The sequence below is a fragment of the Echeneis naucrates genome, chromosome 21 (genome assembly GCF_900963305.1).
Source record: "Echeneis naucrates chromosome 21, fEcheNa1.1, whole genome shotgun sequence".
NCBI lineage: Eukaryota > Metazoa > Chordata > Actinopteri > Carangiformes > Echeneidae > Echeneis > Echeneis naucrates.
The window spans coordinates 2539283-2560974 of NC_042531.1; the positions used below are offsets into that span (position 1 = coordinate 2539283).

The following is a 21692-nucleotide window of genomic DNA, read 5'->3' on the forward strand; positions in this document are numbered from 1 at the left end:
GGGTGCTGAAGGTTTTACTCACATCAAAGAAGGTGCCAGCGTGCTCCAGGATCAGCTGACTGGAGTCTGGTTTGTTTTTACAGTAATCCACATAAATGTGGAACTTATCGGCCTAGAAAAACAAAAGAGGTCAGAGGTCAGCTGGTTGAAATCAGGGGTCAGACGTCTCATTCTGTCGACTCTCACCCAGGTGACGAAGCAGTGACCAACATCCTCCGGTAGCTGCTCATAGTTCACCAGCTCCTTCAGGAAAATACTGGAAACACAGAATATGGAGCAGGTCAACCATGAAATTAACCTCCAGGTTTCTCCAGACGACATTCTTTAAGCTGCTGGCTTTCATGACGGCAAAATAAAGTGAATATGTCTGAATTCCACGAGAAGTTCATGCAAAGCGTCCCTTTAAGCTTTAATAGAATTGAAGTGTATGTGAAAATGTTCCCTGGGGCAGCCGATGCCGATTTCCAAAGGAGATCAGACATTAAGGAGCTCCTCAGGGAAACTTTGGGAGTTCACGAACTGCCTATGAAGCCAAACCTCAAAGACACTCGTTCAGCTCCCTTCCAGCTACAATGTTGGAGAAAAAACAAGAAAGGTCCCTTTGGGGGTTTTCTAAGCGGTGAACAGTTAAAAGCATTTCCACTGCAGAAAAGTTACTGACAAATGTGCAACAATCCCACAACCCCCCCCCCCCCCCCACAATCCTCTTTTCACAGGAGGTACCGGAGGTTCAAACGGAGGATTTAATACGCTGGATGCGAGTCACATCCTCCATTTGATTTGAGAAGTGTTTAAATCGGACATTAGCCGATTCCTGTGTCGTGCACAGGTGCTTCTCTCACTTGTTGTGGAAGTCGTAGATCTCCTGCATGTTGCCGAAGACGATGTGCTCCTTGTTGGCGATGCCTGGAGGAATCTCCTCCACGCCGCTGGTCATCTCCCACAGGTAGGTCTGACAGGCAGAGGGAGACACAGCAGTGAGGCCGAAAGGAAAATATTTGCTCGGTAAAAGCAAAAGTTACACACGCAGAGCGCTTTCTCGTACCTCCAGACACTCGTGGAGATCTCTGACGTAGGTCTTCTCCGTCTGCAGCAGCTCCGCCATGATGAACCTGAGACAAGGAAATAGTTGAGATTATGGAGGGAAGCGCTGCAAAGGAGGATCAGATGGCACGAATTATATAATTGGTACAATTTTGTATCTAATTGTTCCATGGCTGCATGAGCTTACTGATGTTCCTCCAGGAACAACAACAATTCACAGCAAGACAAAAGCATTTCAGAGGGCTGCAGAGGAGATTCAGACGTTGCAAACTGTCCGATTATCACAATTAAGTGTCTTTGAAGTTTTGAAATTGGGAATTTTGGGAATGGTCTGGGACGCAGATGAACACCATTACTGGGACAGATTGAAGAGACACTGTCCTGGGAGCGGAGAGGAATGACTGAGGTTGAATAAAGTGAGACATTCCAGCTGTTATAACTCCATCACTGTCTGACAGCCGCTTTATGTGCTTCATGTGTTTCAGGTTTGTGGCATGATATATTTCCACAGCACTCCTGTACTCACTCTTTCTTCCTGGCAGACTTCCTCTTCTCCTCGTTGACCTCATGGTTGGGATCGCGCAGTTTGACCTCAGGGTCGTCCGTCAAACTGGCGGGGATGATGTCCAACTCCAAATCTTTATTGTCCTGCAGAGAAAAACATTTTTTTTTTCTGTTCATGATCGATTAAAAAAAAGCGGACCCACCTTCGTCTCCCTCTGAACCTCACTGGTGCTGTCCTCACCTCAGAGCTAACCCCCAGGCTCCTCTCAAGGCTCTCCTGGTATTTGGCCATGCGTAGGGAGAAGTCTCGGTACCGGCGGTCCACCGTGCTCACCCATCGCTTCAGCTCCGACACGTGGGCGTGGCCTTTCTCCACCAGGTTGTCCGCCAGCTGGATCAGCAGCTTCACCTTCTCCTTGGTTTGCTGTGGGACGTTCACACACGACACACCGCCTGCTATCAGGTGGCACTGACCTTCGACGCTGCTCTAAACTTGATTGGTTCTTTGACTTTCCTCAATATAATTTCTTTGAGTTGCACAAATTGGTGCTGCCATTTGAGGAAATGAGAGCATTGAACACCGTTTACGAACCAAAGTTCTGCTGCCGAAATAATAATCCAACTAACTTTGGCTCTGAATGACACTGAATATGAATTACAAAGAATTTAATGCGAAAATTAGTTATGACACTCGTGTTCCAAAGAAAGGAGACTCTCAGTCTCTTAGTTTTATTGATTTGACACATGGAGAGCATTGCAGCTTGTTTGAGGCACAATAAAGCTGTCAGTGGATTTACACACACACACCATACCTTGGCGGTGAGTCTGAAGTGATGATAGTCATTGAGGAGTTCCTGTGTTTCCTCGCTGCTGTCGCCAGGTGAAGTGTGTTTGGCCAGGTAAACCTCGCCTGTCTCCTGGATCCAATCAAGTGCCTGCAGACACATATACACACACACGGGCACGTGCAAATACACAACAGATAAAGATCTCCTATTGCATTTTCCCATATAAACTCACACCCTGATAAAATAAACCAGATGTCCTTTTAGTGCTACACATTTCTCCAAAGTCAAAATCCAGCCAGCACACACAGACACAAACACACACCTGTTTGGCACTGCGTTCAAACACCAGGTACTGCTGACATTGGTCCAGCCTTCGTTTCTTTAACGTCCAGAAGTGAAGGACTCTGTTCTCTCTCTGCAGGAGCTCATTCAGGATGGCTGCACACAGAAACACGAATGATAATAAATACTCGTTGGAAAGAGAAGCCCTGCTTCCGAAATTCAAACATAGATCTTTCCTGAAACTTCCACATAACTGGTGGCATTGTCAGTTTTTTATGTCCTATTTATATTTATTTAGGAATGTTTCTAGAAAGTTTCTCAGTGTTTCACCAGCAGTACTGCATGTCGTCACAGCAGTAACACTAATAGAGGCACTGACCTTTAACTTGTTGCTCAGGGCCTCTGGTGTGACTGGCTGCTCCAGGCATGCTCACATTGTTCCTGTGAATGTACTTCAGAAACACCTCAGCGTTCCTCCGGGCCAAAGTGCACGCCTGAAAAACGGAAATATGGCGGTTAAAAAACACAATACAAAAGGAAATACCGACACATGATCCATTAACACAAGTCGACCAGTGACTTCATCATCCGTTACAAGTTACAATCACTGAATTCATGCTGCTGTGTGATATCAGGGAGCTTTCTTTGGTCCACATCACAGTTTGATGTGGACCAAACGGCACCCCTTATGAGGGCTTAAAAAATGGGCACCAGTGGGATTTGTTTGTTGTTCAAAGTGAAACCAAAACCGAACCCAACGCAGGATTGTGTGATGCACATCACAGAGTGAAGCACACCTGGACTCCCTGTCAACTTTCTACCTTATCAGCATTCAGTCAATATGGTGCTGTGACCCAAAGGTCTTTGGTAAAACTTATTAAAGCGAATGAAACTCAAACGCGCCTCCAGAAAGTAATTTAAGCTGAACTGTGCCGATGATGGATTCGACCTCCGGTCTGAAAGGCACACAAACCTTCATTAAACTGTATTAGACATAGACCTAAATGCTCATTTCTATCCTCCTCTTCTCCTTATTCTTCCTCATGTGTCCTGATTTATTCAGTCTCTGTTTAATGTGTTTGAGGTCACCTTAAGGAAGGCTTCCTTCTGCTCCAGGTGTTTACTGATCAGAGGTAGAAGGTGTTCACAGTCGGCAGAAGTTCCCAGTTTCTCGTGACTGCCACACCAGTCTTCGTCCCGACGGTACTCCTGCTCCAGGCTCTCCAACACGCTGCACACCTGGACAGACGCAGAGAGTTTGTGACTCTGCGACAGCACATCCTAGAAACCAGGAAGCACGACTGACCTGTTCAGACGTCTTGTAAAAGGCCACGGAGGCGTTTACGAGCTTCAGGCGGTCCTCCATCTTCAGCATCAGCTGCTGCCAGTGAACGGCCACCTTCTCGGCACAGCTTCGAATCGCCTCCGGATCGTAGTGGCCTGCCTGCAGCATCATCTGAAACAAAGACGGCAGACGGTCGTGATGGACACATCGCAACATCTCCTAAAATCATGAATGTAAATTAAGCACAAGACTAATAGAGATGTGCAGCGGAGGTACATTACTTTTTCAGTCAACAAATGATAAAAGAACAGCGTGCATTTACCTCCGCTTTTTGCTGGACCTGCAGAGCACTCTGGTGAGTCTTCTGAAGAGAGTTAGCATGGAAGAGAGACTGGAGAAGGAGGAGGAGGAGGAGGTGATAGTTACCCTCAATTAAAATCACTCACTCATTAGTCCGAATCGGCTTTAAAGGTTCCCTGTGGAGCCTCTTGACCATTAATAATGTTATGGAGCGCCGTTTTTTAATAATTGGATTTCTGTTTTGTTTGCACTTGTGCACACACATGAGGGCGCACACGCACAGTCTGGCCAACAGTTTCAATTTATTACGCTGATGTCGAGGTGGTTGAGCTTTAACGTGTTCCAGAAGGAGCTGAAAGTTGGCCAAAGTGGGTGTAAAATTGTGAGTGTCAGACTAACGAGAAAAATCTGTTTCTCAGATATCTGAGGAGGAAGGAAATGCATCACCACACGCAGTTGGTACGATGCTTTGCTGAATATAAACAGGCAAGAAATGTGAGCACTTGGTCAAAAAGATGAGGATGTTTTTATAAAATAAAATTACAGTTTTAAAACATTCAGTTTGTATCTTCCGAAAACAAAGCTGAAGAAAGTGACGCCGAACATTAAATTGATCATATTTTTTTCTTGGAGATGTCATTAAGCTTTAAAAATAAGCACGTCATCATCATTGTGCACTTACTGAGAGTTTCATCAGTCACTGGATGCATGCATGAATATATTTCTCTGTCTGTTGGTCTTAAAAGACTGTTTCAGATTGATTAGAGTAAACAGACAACGTGCTAAATCTGCAGTCTCGTTAAATCACTGATTGAACCTGTCAGAAGCCGCAATGTGACTTTATTTATTTCCGTTATCCGGATAGTTCCTGCTTTTAATGTTAGTGTTGGACCAGACAAAGCTTTCATTGTGCTTGTGTGTGCGTGCGCACATGTGTGTGTTTAAGTTATTAGCCAAGGCAGCATTACATCAGTCTGATGGAGGATGCATGACTTACATCGTGTTGTGGAACACACACACTAATCACAGTCCACAGGACCAGAAACCAGGCCAGAACTCACATGTTGGGTCTGAGCCAGAAGACTGTGTTTGTGTGTTTGTGTGTGTTTGTGGGTGTGTGGGTGTAGTGCAGTGCTGACCGAGGGGCTTTTACCCCTTTAATGCTCACACACTTCTGGAGTCAGCTATTTAAAGCACAGCACAAAGTAACTCATACACACCCACACACACATGCAAGAACACAGAGATAGCATTTTGAATGTGTGTGTGTGTGTGTGTGTGTGTGTGTGTGTGTGTGTGCATCTGTTACTCTTCAAAGTCAATGCATAATGCAATAATTATTGAGGCAAGCCTGGTTCACGCAAAGATGACAAAGAAACTGTGCATGTGTGTGTATCTGTGTGTGTGTGTGTGTGCGCGCGTCCCCATCTGCTACTATTCAAACCAATGCATACTGAAATCATTATTATTAACGTACAGTAAGCCTGGTTTTAGCAGCAGTAATTAGGATGTGTGTGCGAGTGAGTGTGTACCTCTATCGCCATCTGGAACTGTTCATGCTCCCTCTGCAGCTGCTCGGCCTCAGAGAGGGAGCTGGCATTCACCATGCTGGCGTTCAGCATGGACTCACCGTTCCGAATCCAACCCAACACCTAGACACGGAGCGGGAGACGCACAAAATGACAAAATAATAGGCCACAAATGTTCAGACGCACGTGTGTGTTCATCTGGAGGAGCTTCGAGCAGCAGGGATTGGTGTGAGGAGCGTCACGATCACAAATCTTCTATGATGTCACTAATCGTTAAAGCTTTGAAGGGAATTCATCGTGAATGTTTCAGCGAGGACCTTCCAGTTTTTATCTCCAGTAAAGCAGCTGGACAGGAGCGGTACCGACGACGATGATGTGACGGTGACATGAGTGTTGTGAAAATGTAATTGATGAAAGGAAGTCAGCTGCTGATTCACCTGTCGACTTGCTTCGTGGTCGGTGAATGATTTGGCTGCAGCTACAAGCAGTTTCTCTTAAAGCAGCGGGGATTCCTTTTAATGGTCAACAGAATTTTTTTCTTCTTCTTTTAATCTATAAAATGTAACGTGCTCAGTGCCAATTACATATAATAATGGCGAGGGTTGCTTTTTATTTGCGAGCCACTAAACGGGAGAGGACAATTTAATTTCTCATGGTTTCTTCTGGAGAAGGTGTTAACAGCCAAACATGCTCGTGGAGAGCTGAGGCTGATTAAGATTCCAGTTGCAGAACCTGTGCAGGTTTATTCCCACCTTTGCCAAGTATGGCATGCAATTTATTATTTCACTGCACTGCGCCCACAATTTATTAGAACTAATTTCTGCTTTTCACAGAACTGTGGCTGCAAGTGAATATTAACTGGTATTAAATCCAGAGCTTCCTTCGGACGTTGACAAGGATGCAGCCGAATGAGTTGTTGGGAGTTGTTTGTGTGTTATTAGCATGTTGCCATCAACCTCATAAATTATTCAGCTGCATCCATCTGCAGCAGCAGTTTGCTTCCTGTCTCGACATGCAGCATGTTCATATTCACAGCTGCAGTAGTTTCTTCACAAAAAAAACAAAACACAAAACATTCGCTTTACTGGACAGGAAGAGTTATTCTTGCCGTTTGTCCAACACGGAGGACGCTTTCCAAATATGATTTCTTTTGTTTCTAATAAAAGCTCTGTGTTATTTCCTTTTTAGGATGCATTTTTACCATCTTCCTCAGCTGAGGATCGGATCAGTGGTCAGGATAGATTGTGGACTCTTGTAATTTGTTTAAAAGTGATAAAAAAGTGAAAGTGTAACTCTTATTACACTTTCACTTTTCTTTTTTGAAACAGTCTCTGAAAGTGTTGAGAAAAAAATCCATTTGAAGATTTTTCTGCTCCTGTCTTACTGTCCATCATAAAACGGCCTTAAGCTGTTTGTACAGTATGAGTTAATATTCACAGGATAGCTCCATGTATAGTCATATTTTTAACATCCTGGAATATGAAATATTTAAGTTCTTAAAGTTCAAACTGGCATCGAGGCCTCTGAATGCCCGGGAGCAGAAACCAAGTAAAGCTGCTGAGATCCTGAAGTGGATTCATCTTAAGTCATTTCCAATTTTTCTGGCAGGAAGTCAAATTAAAGGTAAAGAGTGAATCTCTGCGTGTTCTCACCTGTTTGACTTCGGCCTGTAGGTGGCGCAGCTGCAGAATCTGCTCCAGCCGGGTGTGCGTGTGCTGTGCGTTGAGCTCCACTTCCTGCTGCTTCTCATGGAGGAACTCCAGCAGCTCCTGAACCTGAGAGGCCAAGTCCATGTCCTTCTCCCCCGTCAGTTCGATTCCTGACACACACACACACACACACACGAGCACTCTTACATTAACTTTTATTACTATTTTTCTTGGCTTTTGTTGCAGCCAAAAAACTGTTTCCACATTCTTCCAGTTAATGCTTACTGTGCTGAACATGTCTCTGTGTACTCAACATTTAATGATGAACCTCACTTCTCTCTTGCGGGGAAAGTATTATATCATAGAATATTTTTACATTAAATCTTGATTTGATCATTTTATCTTATAATGTTACAGCTCTGTTCTTTGCTTTGCAGTTGAGCTGTTGATGTCTAATTAATTGAAGCTTTAATAAAAGAAGTGTGCGTCTCTGTGGACGGGAAACTAACAATGCCTTTCCTCCCCAGTAACTGGCACTGCTTCAGAGAGAGTGATTGTTTTTGTGTGCGACGGGGTGAGAGATTTATCTCTGCAGGGGGCGAATTGACTGAGGCAGTGACCTCAACACAAGTATACAGCACCAGTAAGAGGATTGTGCTGTGACGTTTTTTTGTTTTTTTTTTTAAACCTAATTCTCTTCTCTGTTCCACACAACATGATTTGGGATCAGGGTTCAGTTCTCGGTGCTGCAGAAGTGTCAGAGTTCCTTCTCTGCTTCAGTGTCGAGTAAACCCAGATGTGAGCTGCAGCACGCATATGAGCGCATCCTTGAAAAGTCTATGATAAGCCGGCGGCGAACGTACAGACTCAGTGTTTTTCCTGTTGAGAAGCCCTGAACTGGTCACACGGGAGGCATCTTGGATGTGTAATGATGTCAGGTGTGAACTCCAGTTGCAAACAAAAAACAGAGGTTTGGTGGGAAATTCTTCCCGGACGCTGAGAAACTAATTTTAAAGCACATGACAGCATCCTGTGTTCTCCGGCTCCATCCTTTGTATTCGCCTAAACCTCAGCGGGTTTTTACCTGAAGCCTGGACCTCCATGATGTACTGGTGCAGGTCTTGACCTTGTTGCATCACTTCATAAGTCATGTTATTCATGGCTGCCTTCCTCTCTGCGTGCCGTTTCAGCCGCTGCTCCGCCAGGCCGATGTCCTCGGTGCCACCGGAGGAGGCGCTGCTGCTGCTGCTGCTGCTGCTGCTGCCTCCACCGCCGCCGCCGCCGCCACCCGAGCGGCTGGCGTCGCTCAACTGGCGAGAGAGATCCTCGTTCCAAGCGTCCAACTCTGCTGTCACCTGCAGGAACAGAGGAAACAAAGGATCAGGTGTTACTACACAACATGCCGAACACTATCTCACTATCACGGCAGCTCTAATTAGCGCCTCTCGGAGGCTGCCGGCCTGAATGAACAATATCAGTCAGTAGAGACATCTCACTAAATAGTTGCTTAGCTTAGTGAATTAGTTTGGTGTCTTCTTTGCGCATGCCTTTGTTTCTACATGCTTAAGACTCGAAGGCTGGAAAGTGAATTGTAAAAACAGACACACTAAACACAGGCGACCTTTTTAAAAGGCACTCCATCAAGTTTTTGTTGTCGTTCGCTTCAGCTGTCGTCTGTTGTGATGAAGTGCTCAGGTGCTGTCTGTACTTCAGTCAGCGGTACTTCTTCGGTCACATTAGTGTGTCAGGGCCTCGCTGTGCTTCGCAGCAGCCACGCTTCAAAAAGCAGCAGTATATCATTCAAAATAAACTGAAGAGTTCTGCATTTCCACTCGGCCTCACTAACCTCTATGGTGTACTGCTCGAAGATGCGTAACTGCAGAAAGATATCGAGCTTGATCTTGCGTTCGTGAAACAGTTCTTCCATCTGTCCTTGGGCCTCGTCCAGCTGCTGCAGGACGCCCTGGATGTGCGCGATGGAGCTGCAGTGTGGCGTCTTATTGGTCGACATGGCTGCGTCTCTGTGGACAGACATTACGTTTGAGACGTTTGGCCTGAACACAAAACCTCCTTCCTGTTAACCAAATTCTGCTTTGACATCTCTTCTTGGAGACCTTTTCGGGGGAAAAAAGCTGCACAGCGTTGGACATGATTTAAAGCAGGCAAACGAGAGCACATTAGTTTTCAACTTTTTAGTTCCATTTTCCATCTCAAAGAGAATGAGGATGAGCTTGTAATTAACTAACCAGCATTCATCCTCCAGCTGGCAGTTACATTCAAGCACTTTCCCCTGACAACTTTATTTTGTTTTTGAAAAAGCAAAAGAGGAGGAGAAACAAGCGCAGACAGAAAATGGAAATAAAAGAGACAAGATGAGTGCAATTTCCCCCCAAAAAACTTCATCTTCAATCTTCATGTGCCAAGATGTTAATTATTATTCATAATCTTACCCGTGTCACTTTATGAATTTGACTTTTTAATGATGTTTTTAGTGTGAAATTTATTACCCGAGCTTCTGTATAAATCCTTTTCCCCCTTTAATAACATTATAAATATTAATGCCATTACCTGAGCCTCATTATTGATTTCTCTCCTCAAACATGACGACGAATAACGACAGGAGCTTTATTATTCTTCGTACCTGAGCTGCTGCATCAATTCCTCGCCCTCTTTAATCACATTGAGCGTCGCCTCCAGCGTGGCCGTCTGCTGCTGCTGAAACTGCTGGATCAAGGTCTGCACCGAGTCCACCGAGTCGCAGCACACATCGTCCAGGAGCTGCTTCTGCAGCTCCTCCATCCACGACCACAGCTGGAAGACGCACACAGGTAGACAGACAGACAGAAAGCCATCAACACTCCTGAAGGCTGAAAATAACATCAACTATGGGAGAGAAAGCGGATTCTCTAATAACAGCGGTGGAATTGTTTGGCCTAATGGGACTAAAAACACGTAATTACACACCAAACGTACGTCACAGCCTCTGGGGTTAATGAGAAAATTAAGAATTCATTTGGGTGAAGCCTGCTGGAGGCAGTGGGATGTCTGGCAGCGCGTTCCTTCGTGGATTTATTTGTTTGGATGCCCTACCTCCTTGGTGTGTGTGTGGAAGGAGACAGACATGTCGAGCAGCAGCTTCCTGTGTTCGACCCGCCGGACAAAGTCCTGGATTCGGACCTCCAGATGTCTGGCTGCCTTGTAGATTTCCTCTGGGTCGCACTCTCCGGTCTGAGCCAGCTGCTCGGCCGCCTCCAGCAGTTTGTCAGCGTTAGTGTAGGTATTCTGTGACAGAGAGGGGACGTTCAGCATCAACATCATCATCTGTAGTCCATCCCATCATCTCTCCCATGTGGAAAAGATCAAGCTATCGTAAAGTGACACAAGTCTATAAGATCTGTAATATACGACAATCACTACATTTATTTTTGAAGTAAAGTGTATGTCAGAGGATTTCTGAGACGTGGCAGAGATGTTCATCTCATAGATCAGGACCTCTGGTCACGTATGGTCACTTGCATCGTCGTCATCGTTATGACTCATTAGATTCATTTTTAACCATTGCTGTCACTCTGAACTTCATCATTGTTACGATCATCTTCGCTGTTCTTGTTCCTAATTATTTTTCATCATCATCATCATTGTTGTTTCGTAACTGGTTTTTAAACTCGGAGCATTCATCAGCAGGACCAGATGGTTTAGCGCTGGTCTATTATAGACAGTTTGAGAGATTATCATTGGAATATTTGACACCAGGAAATACATATTTGCGGAGACAGGAGGCTGGGGTGTGGCAGCACAGTGAGAAAATATGCTGCATTATGAATCCAATTACTCATAAGCTAGTTATGATATGTGGGTGGAAGCTCAGCGCAGGGATATGATTATATGTCAGAAGGCTTACTAAAAGGATAAAGATTATAATTCACCAGAGATTATTAGTCTTTGCTGCTTGACTGGTGTGACAGTGAGTGAGGATTACAGCAGCGCAGAACGATCACCTGAATACAGAAGCCCAAACCTGAACACAAAATTAACCGGACAAACAGAGATATCTATAGAAAATATAAAAATAAAAGGGGGAGATATACATTTTCACTTCATGATAAAAGCTTTCCAAGAGCTCCAGTCGTACAAACTCCTGTTTTGTTCATTTCCGATACGGAGTCAGTGCATTAATATTATGATGATGTTTTTGTTTTGTTTTTTTTTAAACCCTGATGCATCATCATCATCAGCATTGATCTGTTTTTCTAATAAACGCACGGTACGTTTTACAGACTGTGTGGTGTTTCCAAGTGTCCAAATTTCATCACAACTGATCATCAGTGAACAGCATCACAGCAGCCAGCTTCAACACCTCGTGAAACAAACAGGCTCGTGCTTTCTCCTGCATCCACCGGAGGAATGATGTCTGACCTCCAGACTAACCTACCAATGTTGGTGGTGCAGCAGGTGGAGCAGTGTCAACCCTCCCCCCGGGGAAATTAAACTTTAAGGCGGTGAGAAGAAGCTTTAATGAGAGTAAATGAGTTCTGGGTTTTCAGAAAGTCATTCTGTTTCATGTTTGGCCGGTTCTTCTGGGGGAAGCGGATAATCGGATGTAGATGGAGTTAAAATAGAAGTAATGATGGTGAAATCACCTCATTAAACACACACATCTACACCACATGAAAACATCTCAGTTAAAATGGACAGTTGTGTACTTTCTTGCCTAATGACACAAATACATCCAAAAGTGATCTGAGCAGGTTGTTTTGTTTCCAGGTGAGACAGATTTATGTATGTATGTGTATAATGTTACATATTCATGTCTTGGCATGTTTCTCATTTATTAATGCTGTGTTTGTTGATGGGGAGAGTTTTATCAGCAAAACTCCACAAATTGCACAGATATGCTAATGGAGGGGGAAAAAAAAATCATCTGAGCGAGCGTCTGACCCAAAAAAAATGATGATCCACAGCAGGTTATGAAGGTTAATCCTAATCCAGAGTCTAAACATCAGATTACACAACTACACACCATTTACAGGATTAACTTTCACTCCTTTATAGGATTATCACTTTACTGCAGCTCCGCCGACCAGAGTGCGAAAATTATGTGTTACTTACTGAGGAGTTTGAGCAGAAGAGAGAAGCACCAGGAAGACTTGGCATGCGTTTCAGCAGACATAGTAAAGATTTGATAATCCGGATTGCATCGGACCTTTTTGTATTTATCCTCTGCTGTCTGATCACTAACTTGACTTAATAACAAATCAATTCAGACAGCTGACAAGCTCAGTGGAGAGGAGCATCGTTTTTATTTTGTCCATACGTCCTTCAAGCGTTGCCCAGCCCGCACACAAGCCACATATCTGCTCACATTTTCAGAGAGCTGTTTCTTTCTATTTTCATCTTCAAACCTTCAAAACTCCAGTTCCAGCGTTTCTTACATAACAGTCTCTAGCAGTGAAAATTCAGGAACGGATAACATCGTCTGCAGATTTTTCAGTAAAGGCCTGTAACCATAAATGGTTATGTAGAAGCATATCTTCATGCTTCCTGCCACCACCAGACATGGTGGTTTTGAAAATTTGGGATTAATCAAGGCAGATTACTTACAGATGCTCGCAAGTAAGGCGAATAAACATTTAATGAAAAATAAAAAATAATCCCTCGAAAAAATTTTCATGGAGGATGTGGATCTTTTTTATGGACACGGACGTCAGCTGACCTACGCCTGAACTCAGGAGGTTCAGACGCTCAACCCTAATAAGACGACACAGGTGATTTAGTGTGTAAGTAAAAATATATCAGTTAAAGTCTCTTCGGGTATTTTGGTGACAGACAAACTCACCTGAGCTACGTCTTCAAAGTCGTCATGTCTCTTCTGCAGGGCTCGGGCTCTGTGGAGGGATTTCCCCACGCCGGTGTGTTTGCTGAGAAAAGCCTCACCGTGGTTTTCTATCCAGTCCATCACCTGGAAGAGAGGCAGCACATCTTCAGATCTGTTTTTGTTTTTTTGGGATTGAACATCCCTTGCCGAGCTTTGTATTCCTGCTCCTGCAGCCTTAAGACTGACAGCCTCATGCAGATCAGCGGCACAAAATGGTCTCAGACGTTATGAATTAAAAATGGATCTGATGAAACCTTCATCTGAAATGTAGGTCACGGCAGCTGAGAAGAGGAGGACAAACCTGAGTTCTGACGACAGGCGGGCGCCACCCGACCTTTGTTGTTTATTTGACACATATTTGTTGCCTTTTTCTGTCATTATATTCTGATAGTCCTCACCATATCAGCTTTTAGCTCTGCAGCTGAACACAATTCATCCCTTTGTACTGCTTTCTGCCATGTGTGATTAAATTTTCAGACGCTCTGTTACTACCCTGTGATGCAAGTTGTGCTGAATATTACAGAAGGCGGAACGTATTTCTAATGTGCATTTAATTGAATATTTCCACTGTAGGCAAACCTGGATTCATGATTTAGATACAAATAAAAGATATGAAGGATTCTGTTTTGGACAAAGTGACTCTAAAGCGAACAGAGTCCAAGAATCTACAGCAAGAAGTCAACTGGCTATAAACTGGACTTCTGCATTAACTTGATTTATGTTGCAGGTGAGTAAAATATAATGTGAAAGGGTGTAAACACGACTTTCCAACTCTTACACAACCACGTAGCAAGTGCCAGGAAGTGAGTTATTGTGATTATTGGACAGAGAAATTGCAAAAAAATCAATAAATAATTACAGATTATTAATTTTGAAATGTAATTCAAATCATTTTAAGCAGTTTTCTTCGTCAATGCGTCTTTGTTGACGACGCTTCAACATCTCCAAAGTCTCCACACACAAAGAAATGCAGATGTAACTCACGTTGTGGAACTAAATTAAATCCAACTGTGATTGAAAGTTGGGGGTCAGACAATGAGATAAACTCAGTAATGCATCATGTGATGCAACACTTCCACAGCTCACTCGCTGCTTCTCTATCATCTTCACAGTTTTCACACGTCTCTCTCTGCGCAGTGTATCCAACTTCTTCTTTCCTGCTGACATAGCTTGATAGTTGTGTCATATGCACACAGTCTGAATTCTTAATGTGGTTTTTCCTGAGACAAGCCCCCCCCCGCCCCCCCCCCCCCCTCAGCTAAAGGCAGCTGATCATGCTTCAAATTTGAAAATTGACTCCCTCCTGACAATAACTCCCATTCCAAACTCCAGTTTGGCAGGACACATTAACACATTACTGCATCTTTAAAAAAAATAAATAAATACAATGAAAAAATAAAGAAACGAGTAGAGTAGCGCGCATGGATGGCCAGAGTCTGAATTTATGACGTTAGCAGAGTGTACTCGGTCCAGCTGGAGCCACAAACGGGTCAGTTTAAGGTCGTAACATACACAAACTGCTGCATGCTGACTACAGCTGGACTGTCCTTCGTTTGAATGTGCGTCTAAAACTGCCAAATAAAACTTTTCAGCTAATACGTTCTCTTTCTGTGCATCTCTCTCTCTCTTCCTCTCTGGGGTCACATATATCCTGAAGCATTCCAGCTCTAGTTGGAATAGCCCCTTTTTCTCTGATTTATAGACTATTGGTATGAGTGTACTCTCTCACTTGCCGCTCCACTCAGTTGCCTTGCATGTCTCTCGCCCCTCTGTGTGTCTGTGTGTGTCTTTGCGTCTCTCTCTGGGGTCTCATAGAAGCTGATGCATGACGGGTACAGTTGGCAAAGCTCTGTTTTCAATTAATTTATAACCTCTCTTTATAACAATGTCTTTTTCACTCATAATTTTTCTCTTTCTCCTACACGCTCTCTGAGGTCACATATCAAATGTTTGCACGGCTGACGCCTGGTTGGTGCCCTGATTCTTTTCCTCCTCGTTACTGTACAATCGACCCCCTCTTACATTATTTCAACGTGCTTTGGTGTGAACATGAAAACAAAAAACAGTAACCTAATGATTATATGTTGATATTTCTACTTAATCTGACTTAATCACAGGTCAAGTCACTTCGTACTTCATTATATGTTTAGCCCTGTGATCCTCTGACCTCAATTCATGAATCAGCATTTTAAATCGAAATTTAAATAAAGTCTCTTAATTCAAAGGGTCTGTGTCAAAGTGGCCTGACAACCGAAATGATCATTTTCAATCAACTTTTCAGTTAATCACCATATTTGGTAAACGTCAGCCAGAATAAATAATCTAAATATACAGAAAAGAACGTCACAGCTTGATTGACGACGGAAATGATTATCAGAATAATTAGAATAGCAATTTCTGACCACTTTGGGTTCTTTTTATTGTTTTTCCATTCAAGGAGATTGACATATTTTCCTATTTTTAACCAACTGCCTAAGTTATCTGACACTTTCTCTGCCTGCAGACGGCTCATACATCAGCATCTTTGGATTGTGACAGTTTCTGCTGCAGCTTGCAGTGGGATGATATTTCCACGGCTGGATTTCTTAATTGTACTTTACGTTCATGACTTTGGAAAAATAAATCATCGAGGAGGATGCATGCGGACTCTTAGCAGAGATCACAGTGTTATTTGGTCGTACCTCACTCCCCCTGGACTACTGTCAGGCCCACAATCACATTAAACATCGTCTAATAATACTCGAGCCTTCCTCCTCCTCCTCCTCCTCCTCCTCCTCCTCTTCCTTCCTCGCTGATTTTGAGCTGCCACATATCTCCAAAACATCCAGGAATCTGAGGCTGACACCTCTCCAAACCCACAACGTCTGCTTGTCTGTGAAATATGAGCCATGTTACCAGCGGAGCAGAGATCTGCTCTCAGTGTTTTATCTCAGGAATTTTAACGTGACACTCTTCGGCTGGGACGAGAGACTGAACGCTCCGTGGCGGCTCTTATCTGCTCCGCTGGGTGAAGTTCATCATCTAAACACACACGTTACTGGCCGCCTGTTCCCCTGATTCCATACTGACTTACTTACAAGATTGCATCCTCCGCTGTGGTTTGAGAAAATTCTCTGACCTCATGGTTATATAAAAACTCAAAACTGCAAGAAACCAAATTGTGTTTTTCTAAGTTCTTAAAGTCCTGGCGTTGTGTAGAAAACCAAAGTTTACATCCAATATCAACAATATATTCTGGCTCTTCCACGCTGTGTTTTGGGCTTCTCTCTTGCCTCGTGTTTTCATTTCACTCAGTTGTTGTGTTTGTGTGTGTGTGTGTGCGTGTACCTGCTGAACGTCCTGCTGGAACACACACAGCTGCAGTCGCTGGTGCAGTCGGACCTTTCGATGCTGCCAAATGTTCTCCAGGCGCCGCTGATGGTGGAGAACCTCGTGAACCACGTCCAAGATGCAGTGAACCTGTAAATGAACACAAATTTTATTGTGTGTGTGCGAATTGTATTGTTTTTTTTTTTTTTTTATTGAATCAGCTTACACACTGCTTTATTTAATGTGTTCATAACTTGAAGCTGCTTCTCTTTTTGTAATTAGAGTCAGGAAAGGCTAACAGAGCACAAACAAACACTTACTGCTTTGGAGTAATTGGCAGTGGCTGTCAGTGAATCAGAGTTGCCAGGGCTCAGGGGCCTCTGGAGGACGTCCAATAGGGCTTTACCGTCCTGACTTACCTGGAAACACAAACAGGTAGCAGACAAATCAGAGAGAAAATGTTGATCACAGAAAAAAAAAAACAAAAAACACATTTTTCCTCTCTTCTCCTCCAAAACAAATATATACTTTTCTAAATCAGCATCTGGTTCCTTTGTGCTAATTGCTAAATTATACACGGAAACAACACTGAAGCCTCAGAATCAAACACAAGCTGTGACTCCTGTTTTCTTCCTGCAGGAAACTGAGATGAGGGGAACATGTTTTCATCAGGGAGGACCTTTTAAAACAAAATGAAGACAAACGGTGTACAGTTAGAGAAGATTAGATGTGCATCCATATTCTGAAATATACTGTCTGTCTGACTACCAAGTATTGCTTTCATTTTATTTATTTTAACGGACTCCTGAGCCGGTAAACTGCAGGACTAATAAAGAACACAATGACATGGCCGAGCTAAAACTCTTTTTTTCCATCTGCTGCTTGCACAGATTGTAAATCAAGGTCGAGTGCTTCCTCCTGCCTCGATCAGGAGGCACAACACAAAGCTGCAAGAGAGAGTTCGCTCCTCTACACCTGCGATTTCACACCGTTTATGTCTCACTTCGAGCAGCCAAGCAAAGAACAGCTTCATCATGTCCCTGCACACTCAGACACACACACACACACACTCAGAAACACACTCAGACACAAACACAGACACACACCTGCATCTTCATCTTCTGCAGCTTTAATGATTCAGAAAGGTTTGTAGTCTCGTTATTTCACAGAGAGGAGAATCTGATGTTGCCTCAAAGGAGATGAGCTTCTGCCTGCATATTTTAGTCGGTGTCACTTTGTCGTGTGTGCGACCTGACGGGAACTGTTGTCAGTGCTGAACTTTCTATTCATCATTAGGTACATATATCGAGTCAAGAGCACAAGATAATGTCACTTTTTACAGCATTGACAGGAAACAATGCCAAGCCTAACCGCCTGAGTTTGAGCCTTCGCCCTGGGCTTTGTGTGTGTTTGTGTGTGTGTATATATATATATATATTATCTTTCCACAGATAAGCATAAATTGACAACAGCACGTCTAAACATAAAACCAGACTGCGGCAAAAAGTGGGACTGTTTGGAGGCTAAATTTGCACCACAACCTCCTGAGACATCACTGTCACAGCAGACACATTGGAGCTGTGCTGTTTTTAAAAGCAGGAGATGTCTTTATGTGGTCTGCTGTGTTTTCACCTTACCTCGGTGTAAGCCTGGGTCACCTGCTCGTACAGGCTCTGGTGGCGGTGGATGGCCAGCTCCAGCTCCTGCATCTCGGACGGCAAACCTCCCTCGCTGCAGACTTTACACCAGGCCTCCACCTCCGACAGAAACTGAGAAAGCAGACGCGTGATGTCGACAAATGCTGACACTTCACACAAACTCTTTTCTGGATTCACAGCAGAACCAGAGGACGATATGGGAAAAATCCCTGCAGCACTTTTAGTGCAATGTAAACAGTTTTAGTCACATTACATAACAACAACTCTGCTTTCTCAATGTATAATCTATCCTGGGCCTCATGTCTCTGGGTGGTGTCGAGTCCTGGTCCGTGGACCCAGATCCAGTTAGGTCCAGAGAAATTTCATTCACTACCTGTTGAATTATCAGCTCACTTGTGTGCATTCAAACTACACATATCTATTATGGCTCATTTTGCAGAGCCAAGTTTGAGCCACTGGTGGAACACTCAGTATACATTTCCACAGTTTTGAAACTAAAAGTAGAGATCTGTATTTGTTGAGGCGGTATAGTTATTTGGCTGCTGAAGTGTTTTTTTTTTTTTTTTTTTTAAATCGATAAACAGATCGGTCTCTCTGCATGAAACAGGGTAACAGTCAGACAAAAAGTGGCTTCCAAAACAACCACGGTTGAATCAACATCTTTAACGTTGTATCAATAAAAAAATCAACATTATAACCTTCATGAAGGAGGATTTATTCCATGACCGCTGGGACGGACTATTATTTACAGGTAACTGACACCTGAGTGTGTGTGTGTGTGTTGAATGAAACACTGGAAACTCTTTTACATCTTCGGTCTTGCTCCTGTCGTTGAAATGATTTATTTTCAGGGTTAATGTGGCTGCAGAAACCTTCACTTCTCTCTCCTTAAATCTCTCACATTTTTACTCTCCCATTCCATTTACGCTCTCGAGTCTTGCCAATTTTCTTTAGCTCATCTTTCTCTCTTCGTCTTGCCTTTCATCTCCTGATGCTCCTTTTTTTTTATTTCCCTCCTTTCTTTCTCAGTCTCAGCCAATCCCTGCTCTGCTCCACCGCTCATCCTGTGCTTCTTTCATCTTCTGCTCTCTCAAATGTACACTTGTAGTTAATGTCAAAAGCCCAGCAGGAATCAAACAAGTCCCATCTGTTGCCATGTCAACCTCCCAAGAACCAGCAGCGCAGCAGTTTGATCTATTAACTATAACCAAACGCCAAAAACATCCCATTTACATTTTGCAGTTCTGGATTTGTGTCTGCTGTGGAGAGAGTCGTAGCTCAGACAGACACCAGATCAGCATCCTGACAGGAGCGGACTCTTGGTGAACAGACCAGGCTGGGAAGAGGGAGCGTTCATTCAGCTGTGCTCGGGATCTCACCTGCTCGGCCTTCTGGTGGAAGACAGACGACATGGCGAGGATGGTGGAGCGCTCGTCGAGTGCGGCGGCAAAGCTTTTCCAGTCCTGATCCAGCTGACCTGAGATCTGTTTTATCTGCGTGGAGGCATAGTGACCGGCCTCGGCCAGCCGGCCCGCCACTGACATGATTCTGTTGATGTTCACATAGGCGTTCTGCAAGGGGAAACACATCAACTGGATTCAATCATTGTTATTCAGCTGGCAAACTGTGTCTAAAATTGCATTTTTGTACTAAAGGGAAGCCGACTGAGAGTGAATTGTGTATGTTTCTGTTCAAGCTGTTTAAAACCTCTTTCTGCAGTCCCCCTGGTGGTTGGGACGCCGGCGTCCCAAACTAATAAACATATGAAAGTCGACCTTCATGCAGCGACAGTAGGCGGAGTTTAGTGAAAATTTCACGGCGACGTCGACGACAGCCGGTGTGTCAACCGATTCGGTTCCTCCAGGTTCCGGTTCCCCTTTACGCTGATTTACTGCTGAGTCATGCGTAGTTGCTAAGTTACCGTGCGTACTTAAAGAAGAAATGCAAATAGGAACACAGCTGAGTGTACGGAAAGCGAAATGGAACAAGCCAATGTGTAGGTTACTGGTGTGTTATTTATTATATAAAAAAATAAACTGAGAATGCATTTGTTCGGCCATTCTTTGTCAATCTTTGTGTAAATGGATGCCAGCTAGCATATCTGTGCGAGAGTAGCCTACGTTAAGTAAACCTCACTGCCGGATCACTTACACTAGTTAGTCGCTTCGAAATGGACTGCTAGCTAACTGGTTAGCTAGCTGGTTAGCATGCTCGGCTGACGTACTGATGACGTTAGGCAAATAGGCTATAGATCTACATAATTATCATTGATCGATCAACCAGTTAAACTGTAGCATATACACAAGAAAAATTCAGCAACAAAGCGTGGTATTTATTTACTCATAAAAATTATAAACAAGTCAACAGGCGTGGACTCAGAGCTAAGAAGAGGTCACGTGGGATGCTGGAGCCAATCGCAGCCCACTCTGGGTGGTACGTCATCATGGAACTACGCAACTACGCATGGCTCCGCAGTAAATCAGCGTAAAGGGGAACCAAATCGGTTGACACACCGCCTGCAGCCAGCTGGTCCTTTTGTTTACTCTCCGCTCCGTGTCAACAAGTAAACAATTGACATTTCGACTACAAGTGTATTTTTACCGCCCCAAGTTTTCATGTAACTGTGAAATTTATAATAAAAAACAGTACAGTAAGTTTCATAACTTCATTTTTCGAAGGTCTTTGTTTATTTCAGCCATCCCTGATAGTCGTGTGTTTACGTCTGGAGTCATAAAACTTCAAAATAACAACATAAAACAGGCAAAAATAGGTCAAATTCGTGTTTGGATAGGTTGTGGACACCATATATTCAGCCCTATAAATGCATTTTTCAAATGAAATTTTACTTTTGTAACTGGTGTTCCTAAAAGCTGACATGTCTGTGATTGGCCCCAAAAAGTTATCAGTTAAAAGAAATGTGTATATCAGTGAAATCTTGCAGTGTGAGTTTTAGCCAAAATGGACCATTTTGGATAGGTTTGGCACACTGGAGATCGCCAAGGAGCACTGTTTGGTAAAAACTCTATAGTTCCTCAGTAGTTTTACCTATCAACCTAAAATTTGGTACACCTGTGGACAGGGAGTGTGTGAACCACATATGTAAAATTCAAACTGTTTCATTGTGAACATTTTGAGATATCACTGTTTTCACAAAATATATCTAACCCATTTTTTATTTTTTTAAAAATATCCTTTTTTCAATGGCCCTGTTTTTTTAGGGAATAACTCAATTCAATATTTTAGATGTCTTCAGATGTCTTCTTTCATTTAAGCCATCAGCCATAGTTCTGGGATTAGTACTTCTGAAGTTATTAAGCTTTATTTGCAGGCGGAAATTGCCAAAAAGGGGTTAAGTTTAAATTTTACTTAGATTAAATTAATCTTCCTACTCAACTTCATCCCGACTGCAGTTAACACTTTTGTGTTTTGAGCTTATGCAGACCTGACTCGGCGTGCATCGTGCCGGTAA

The 21692-nt window shown here is 43.5% G+C and overlaps 1 protein-coding gene across 1 annotated transcript in view; it reads right to left on the reverse strand.

Moving 5' to 3' along the window:
* The window catches only part of kalrna (kalirin RhoGEF kinase a), a 101782-nt gene that overhangs the window by 42195 nt on the left and 37895 nt on the right, over nt 1-21692 (reverse strand). The window contains exons 10-33 of the mRNA XM_029492871.1: nt 19603-19794; nt 18203-18334; nt 16886-16984; nt 16584-16715; nt 13218-13340; nt 10472-10663; nt 10023-10192; nt 9228-9402; nt 8693-8736; nt 8466-8617; nt 7385-7551; nt 5736-5855; nt 4226-4294; nt 3925-4074; nt 3708-3857; nt 2998-3112; nt 2659-2774; nt 2361-2483; nt 1790-1972; nt 1571-1692; nt 1046-1112; nt 843-952; nt 187-256; nt 23-112 (exon numbers count right to left, since the gene is read on the reverse strand). Coding sequence (XP_029348731.1) covers nt 23-112; nt 187-256; nt 843-952; nt 1046-1112; nt 1571-1692; nt 1790-1972; nt 2361-2483; nt 2659-2774; nt 2998-3112; nt 3708-3857; nt 3925-4074; nt 4226-4294; nt 5736-5855; nt 7385-7551; nt 8466-8617; nt 8693-8736; nt 9228-9402; nt 10023-10192; nt 10472-10663; nt 13218-13340; nt 16584-16715; nt 16886-16984; nt 18203-18334; nt 19603-19794 — 3063 coding nt within the window. The remainder of the gene's footprint in view (nt 1-22; nt 113-186; nt 257-842; nt 953-1045; nt 1113-1570; nt 1693-1789; nt 1973-2360; nt 2484-2658; nt 2775-2997; nt 3113-3707; nt 3858-3924; nt 4075-4225; nt 4295-5735; nt 5856-7384; nt 7552-8465; nt 8618-8692; nt 8737-9227; nt 9403-10022; nt 10193-10471; nt 10664-13217; nt 13341-16583; nt 16716-16885; nt 16985-18202; nt 18335-19602; nt 19795-21692) is intronic.